Source organism: Vanessa cardui, chromosome 16 (assembly GCF_905220365.1).
Source record: "Vanessa cardui chromosome 16, ilVanCard2.1, whole genome shotgun sequence".
Lineage (NCBI taxonomy): Eukaryota > Metazoa > Arthropoda > Insecta > Lepidoptera > Nymphalidae > Vanessa > Vanessa cardui.
Window position 1 is genome coordinate 8,245,457 of NC_061138.1, and position 7,790 is coordinate 8,253,246.

Here is a 7,790-nt window from a genome sequence, read left to right on the forward strand (position 1 = left end):
GCTTCTGACAAATATGTTTCCTTAATAAGAATTGTTATTTTACAAAAGTTTGAATTTGGGTTCATTAGCCTAAATGCAATTACAATATTTTTTTGCACTACGCGACGGCACAATACAAAACCATTATTAACTGTTTATCGTTTTTAGTGGACCTTGGTGGTACATTTTAGTAATTGCCTTTTTTAAAATGGCGCAAGTGTCTTGATTCAAAAAATTCGTTCCTCGTTTGTTATTCGTAAGCTATTTCGATTGATCGAAATGAGTCTAATTTTATAGTTGTCATTTGTTTAGAGAGGATTTGATGGCTTTGATTTTTTGTAGTCACAGTCGTCCTGTATAGAAAAGCTTAGTCATGATTGATACAAACGTCTCTAAAGGATATTTCAAATATTTATATATTTCACCATCATCATCATCAGCCTATAAATTTCCCACTACTGGGCCTGGAGGCCTTACCTCCTTTCAGTTTGAGGAGAATATTCCACCACGCTGCTCCAGTGCGGTATGGTGTAATACACATGTGGCAGAATTGCTATGAAATGTTTGTTTCCCACATGAGCACGAGATGAATTACAAACACAAATTAAGCACATGAATTTTAAATATATCTTTTAATAACTGTGATTACAACAATACATTATACTCATAAGTGATACATTTAGGTCTTCACATAAAAACTGTTATAAAATTACAACGTGCTAATGCCAACAGTAGGAACTGTCACCACATTGAGATATATTACTGATTACATTAATAAAGTCAAATAGACTCAACGCTCCGAGTGAGTCCTTTGCGAAAACTGTTAATCATTCATAGGCATCAGGCACACCAAAACGTTTGTGTACGGGATGTGATAAATCTAAGTTTTGGATTGGCGCTATATACACTGTTGCTTGAGATTCTTGTCATTGATTTTAATGTTTAAGCATATTAGTTCAGACTTGAGTTTAAGTATCAAAAATCAAAATCAAAATAAACTTTATTCAAGTAGGCTTTTATAAGCACTTTTGAATCGTCATTTTACAATTAAGTGAAGCTACCACCGGTTCGGAAAGTAGATTCTACCGAGAAGAACCGGCAAGAAACTCAGTAGTTACTCTTTTTTAACATTTAAAAAATTCAGGGTCATGTTAATTAAATACAATTATGGTTGATACCATTATTTTTCTTGTGGAAACTACGAACGGGTCTTATGTGTTAAGTTGGATTTTAGGACTGATTAGTAATTATAGAGCAAATAGCGCTTTCGGCAAAATTGAAACGAATTAAAAACTCCTTTTTGAGGAGGAGGAGATATGTGTGTCCGGGTAAAAACGTTTGATTTTTAATTTGTTTAAGTCGTTTTTTGCAACAGTCCTAATTGTCTGTAAAATACGTATATAAAGAAATCATGGACTTGTCATTTTTATGTAAACGAACTATATATGTCCATGTGTGTCTGTATGTTGCTCTTTCCAGCTTAACCTCCAAGGATACATAGGGTATTTTTATGCCTAGCGCCTAACAACCAATCTCTAAAATTCTAACGAAACCAATGGTGAGAACTAGTATAATATAAACTCAAACTCAAATAACTTTATTCAATATAGAAGCATTACACTTTCTTATTGATGGTCAATTGAAACACTACCATATACTAAAGAATATCACAACACAATAACACAATCTTCTAGTATAAATTAATACGTTGTATCTTAAATATATATATCAATGTTTTATCTGTAATTATAAATAATAGGATTAAATGCAATGCTCGTAAGTATATCTATAGGATTTTCATAAAAAAATAGGTGTTTCAGTAAGAAAAGAGATTAGATTAATGTTATTATATTAATGATTGTATTTTGATTGCTCATATTTTATATTTTATTCTGCAAATTAATAACATCACGGCTGATTCATAAGTTTTATACCCTGATTTTGTTCGCGAGATGCGTTTGGCTGTCGGAGTATATTCTTTAATGAATCTGTTTAATAACTACTAATATTCATAACCTTTTTATAATAAATATCCAATTCCTGAACTTAGTTCAATCCAATATTAATACTTGCATTATAAATCTAACCAAAACTGTCCATAACCGGTGATTACGGGTTCAAACTCAGGTAAGCACCACTCAATTTTCATGTGCTTAATTTGTGTTTATAATTGATCCTGTGCTCGGCGTAAAAAGAAAACATTTTGAGGAAACCTGCGTATGTCCAATTTGAACGAACTTCTGACACATGTGAATCCACCAATCCGCATTGGAGCAGCGTGGTGGAATATGATCTTAAGCTTCACCTTAAAGAGAGCGGAGGTCTTAGCCCAGCAGTAAGAAATTTACTGTACCTACTGCTGTATATGTTGCTGTTTTTTTATGTTATAGGGGGCAAACGAGCAGGAGGCTCTGTTGATGTCTATTGATGCGTAAACCATTTTTTAAATAATTATAGATATATTTATGCAATTGCAATGACTATGAGTATCTACTGCTTCTCTATTGTAAGTAACATTATTGCAGAAGATGAACAAGCTACTGTTAATATCGAACAATGGTACGTAATGAATTAAAATCTCCGATGTACTCGTACTAAACATAAATCACCAATCATCCGCGTCAATAATAATAATGAGTTCAAATATGCTATAAATTGCGTGTAGCCGTATAATGGTCGTTCGGTTCTACAATAGAACCCGATTCATAATCGAGCGATATGCAAGTATAGTACGACACAACTTAGATGTAGCATCGGAAAAATCAATAAAACCGATTACTGCCGCTTTGTACAACCAATAGAAATAGCTCCCTATCGCGCCATTCGATGCTATACGTCGCTATAGATTCCCGCGTCAATTCAACCCGAGAAAGCTAGTGCATTAAGTCATATGGTATTAGGGGTTTAAATCAATTACGTTTATGTAAAGATCATATTCATTTAAAAAATAAATATTGATAATTTGAGATAGCGTACTTCATTCGAATGTGATCGGTTTAACGAATGTTGCCGATGCTACATCTAAGTTGTGTCGTACTACAAGTACGCGGAATTGTTTTATTATATAATTCCAGTTAGCGGATTCCGTCCGGCCGTCAATGACTATTGTTTCTCTAAATCCGAGTGCGTGAGCCGCAAGCGTCATCGCCGGCCTTTCCGATATCGTAATTTTGCTACCTCCTTGATATTCAGATACCGTCCGCTCGTTACTTCTCGATGGATCGCATCGTGTGACGACGTCGTATTATAACGGACCGATCGCGACGGTTACCGCGATGTGTCCCTACTAACTATTACACGGTACGGTACGATGATTTCGCAGGACCAGCATAAAAATCATGACATTTGAGAAGTGACATAATAATTAAACAGCTATACGTCAAAATACAACGATTTTACCACCAATTTTTTTAGTTCAGTTATTTTTATAAGTCAGTTTTGTAAGTTGGAACGTCTGACATAAAACCTAATCAATCAATCAATCAATGTTTATATTTATCGCTTCTGTCAATAGGTTGACAATTCTACCAGTGTCAGGGTTGAAAAATACACGTGATTGCACTGCACTTTTTCGTCATGCCAAATACCAGTAGCACGATCTAAAACAAATAGGACATAACAATATAATATACCAACACTTACTTATTAGGTATATAAATAATATATATTTGAACTTACTTAAAGTTTAATGTTATATCGTTCAATATACTTAAATATATAATAGCTGTAATAGAGATTTCTGAAAAAGACAAAATACAGGACCGTAAATCTAACGGAACAGTAGACTCTAATATTAAAGTTACAGAATAAGCCGTCACTGTCAAAGAAACGACCAATCAAAAGGCGCGAGGCTTTCTTACGCAGTGTTGCTAGTGGTGATTTATAATAAAACTGAACCTGTCCGTGAATGAAATTGAGACGATTTAAGAAATTCCGTGCAAGTGTAATTTCACTAGTGAGATTATAATATCACGGTGTTTACAATAACTCAGCGCCGCACCGCGCACGCCCTGCCCTATTGAGTACCGTCGTACATATATCACTTTAATCGCGGAAGCATTAAATCTGCCCAGGATATTTGCTTGCACGATTAATAAATTTGGTGTTACGTGTTTTGTTTTTATTTTTTTCGTTATACGGACGGAATATGAAATAAGGACATCAATATACAATGTGTGATGACAACCGTAATTATATTCAAATAAGTTAATATTTCCTTCATACAACGTATTCTAGTTTTATTGGATTTTGAATTTTTTGTTGCGATACTACTCTTACCGTGAAACTGATTACAAAGATGCATTATATATGATTCAGGGTAAAGTGTGTTTTTCACTGCGTTGTTGTGCGCTCCTAGTAAAATAATATAAAATGAGATTTGTTTCATAATTAACAGAATCTTTTAAAATAAAATTGCAGTAAAATTTAAAATTGTAAATAGTAATTTTGACAGTTTTCGATCACTTTCAGCAATATTCTAATGGTTTGAAATTGTAGCCAATTCTCTAGCATAGTCTTTAATATTGAGCTGGCCCGCCCTAAGTATCAACTCGCCTTTGTGACCAGAGGACGAAATCGAAGTTAACATCAATTTATGTGTGCAGTGGAAACGGCAAGCTGGCGACGTGGGGCTGTATCATCGGCTTCATGGTCATGATGTGCCTGGACGTAGGTCTCGGGTAACCGGCCCGCTCCCGCCCCGTGCCCGTGCCTTCATATCACTCGTGCACCCACTTTTAGTTCCCTGTCGCATCGACCAAAACTGTAGTGTAGAAAATTGCCAAAGTTATGCGACACGGTTCTAAATAACGATGCTTAATGAACATTTCGACACCATGTGCGTCCAAGCAACTGCTTCAGGTAACGTCTTCATCGATCGTGCTGGGTAAGAACCATTATGCCTTATTTGACGCTTTAAATAATTATTTATATCGATCTTGCAGTATTTTATTCGAACTCCAATATATGTGATAAGATTACCTTTAGCAGATGTTTGGATGGATTTGCTGTGAACAGTAAATGAAATGGGATTTGCTGTATTTTTTATGTAAACCTGTAAATATGCGAAACTGTACAGATAGGCCTTGCATAGCTTAAAGTCTCTTGCACAAATAACTTGAAATGTTTCCGTGAGTGAATTAGAACTGAAGGCAAATGATATTAACACATCCGACTCTGGCTCTTGAAAACGGTAGCAATAGTCTAATATAATTTTATTAAATTAATTTAAAATATTTTAAGTAAATATTAAATTGTTTAATTAATTTACTTTAACATAAAGTATTACACTTTCATAGTTACAAACTATAATATATTTTATTTAGTACTATTAAGAAAAAAATATATTTCCAAAGTCGTGCTCAAAAAATTTATTCAATATTATAATTCATTAAGATTATTATTTTTTTAGTGCAATCACCTGTCTCCAAGATTACCATATGAACTGCATGTAATAATGAATTGCATTTTATTTAATAATTTATTAAAAGACAATATTTGATTTTATTAGATATTAAGTAATTAATGTATTTTGTAAGTCAATTATTATAAAAAATATATCAATTATTGTTTTTAACTAATATACTATTACGGAATATTGGCCTGTTTAATTGGCCATAAAAGAACTATACAGACCGCATCGATTAAAAAACTTATTAATTATTCGAAATGTTAGTGTTTACAATGAAATATGTAAAAAAAATGTTGATATTATTTTGAACGACTACAATTCGGCATAAATGTAAATTAAATATATAATACGAATTAGTTAAATTTGTAATTAAATATAAATATAATGTATTATAATAAAATTATTGTATTTTTATTTCAACTACCTCAAATAGCTTTTTATTGGGAAACTAACGGTACGGTAAATATTCTATGAAAAGGCGAATTGAAGGTTTATATTCATATTATTATTATTATTTTCTATGCTTTTTTTTTAAAAGCACGAGCTTTAGTCAACAGTAGACTAGTAGCAAACCACACAAAAAAAAGAAAATAGACTACAGAGGGGAAAAAGGTACTAAACTGTTTTCTTTCCTATTTATTATTTTACATTCTATTATCTGTTTAAGTTTTTTTATTCATTTAATGCCCCTAGTGTCGTGTTATAAGTGTAGTTATTTATGAATTCACGGACGCAGTGAACACCTAGCCTAAAAGGAATATGGCGTAGGCGTCTATGTTCTTTTAAAGCGTACAAATGAAAATTCGTTTGAAACTCAATCCGGTGATTATGGTTTTGTATATCACATCCCACCTTCACGTCTTATCACTGGATAGAATAACCTTGTTTACCTTTAACATTCTTAGTAGCGAATATTTGTTTAAAACATTTCATTTTTTAAAACCAGTTCGTTTAAAATAATGTCAAGTAAAAGAATTAATAGTTACGTATAATATAAATCCCTCGAGGGCTTCGAGGAGTTATGTTAAGAAACCATTTAATGCATACAAAAGGTAGATACGGGTAGTGTCGATCAGCCACAACCGTAATTTTAGGCCAGCCCGTAGTTCCAGTGACAATCGCAGGCGTCCCCTTCGATGATATAATGCAGCGGATGACGTGACAAACGACAGGGAATTGCACTAGAAAAGTATAAGGAAGGGCGCGCGGCGCTATGCGGCCATTGACCCCGAGGGCGCTGCGCCCGCGCACCCAAACACACGAATTCTTGGGCGTACGCAGCTGTACGGTCGTCCGCCATGCGATAAAACCCTCTCAATGGCATCTCCGGCACGCCTGCCGCCCGACACCCGGGTCGCCCGCGTACGGCGGCGCACCTCGCGCTCGCCTAATGTTGCTCTTATCCTAGATTAACTATAAATGTTAAAAACACCAGTGTATCTCACTTAAGCTTACTGTCTCACTAATTTACAAAAAAAAAGTAAATTAATTGAACAATGAATCCGTAATAAGTTCGTAGTGCCATAGATGGATAAATAAACAAAATTTGAACAATGTATGCAATGAATAGTGATCGACGGAGGCGATGTATCGTCAATTAGTATCGAGGCGGCGGCGATGCATGCGATAGATGGTGTACCGAGTAATGTGAAGCACCGTCGGCCTCATTTCCATTCATTCGGTGTTTGTTGACAATCTATCGGGCGGTGGCGCGGTCAGAGGGCGCGGCGGGGTGCCCCTCTCGGCTGCAGTCAGCCGCGTGCGCCCGCGCCCCGCGCACGCTGCACGCTGCACCGCTGCGCGCCCTCGGAGCGCACCCGCACCCGCACCCACCACCGCACACGTGCACGCCACCATCTGTTACTACCACGACGTGGACGGACTTGTTGCATCTTTGTTTACGATGCCACCGCCCGCGCATACCAGTAAGTTATGCATGTCCTGTATGCATTTCATAATGCGCCCGATTTCATATGCAACATCTTTGTTTATTTACCTTGCGCTGCGATGTGCTCATGACGTCGGTTGCATAATGTCTCATTCGAACTTCACAGTGAAATTCAGAGGAATTAATAAAACGTAACGACAAACGTACCTTTACATATACTATAATATAGTCGATAACGTCAATCCGTGCGTGGAATTCGTTTTGTCGCAAAATATGGAATCGCATACGGAGTAGGGGATAATGCATATTTTGCAGTTGAATAACTTTGAGCCTTGTGTCAAGCGACGAGAGTCGCAATTGTCCCGTATCGCAATAATTGGAGTGAATTGCAATTTGTGGTGTCCAGACGCGGTCGGAAGTGGGAGCGCAACGGCCGGCAGGGCCGCGCACACCTGCCCGTCACGCCGCGCTCGCCGCTCGCATTCTATTTTATTTTGCTAGCTTTGAGTATTT

The 7,790-nt window shown here is 36.0% G+C and overlaps 1 protein-coding gene across 1 annotated transcript in view; it reads left to right on the forward strand.

Moving 5' to 3' along the window:
- The window catches only part of LOC124536134 (zinc transporter ZIP11), a 51,105-nt gene extending 45,971 nt beyond the window's left edge, over window positions 1–5,134 (forward strand). Inside the window, exon 7 of the mRNA XM_047112591.1 lies at window positions 4,584–5,134. Coding sequence (XP_046968547.1) covers window positions 4,584–4,662 — 79 coding nt within the window. The 3' untranslated portion in view covers window positions 4,663–5,134. The remainder of the gene's footprint in view (window positions 1–4,583) is intronic.
- The last annotated feature ends 2,656 nt before the right edge of the window (window positions 5,135–7,790 follow it).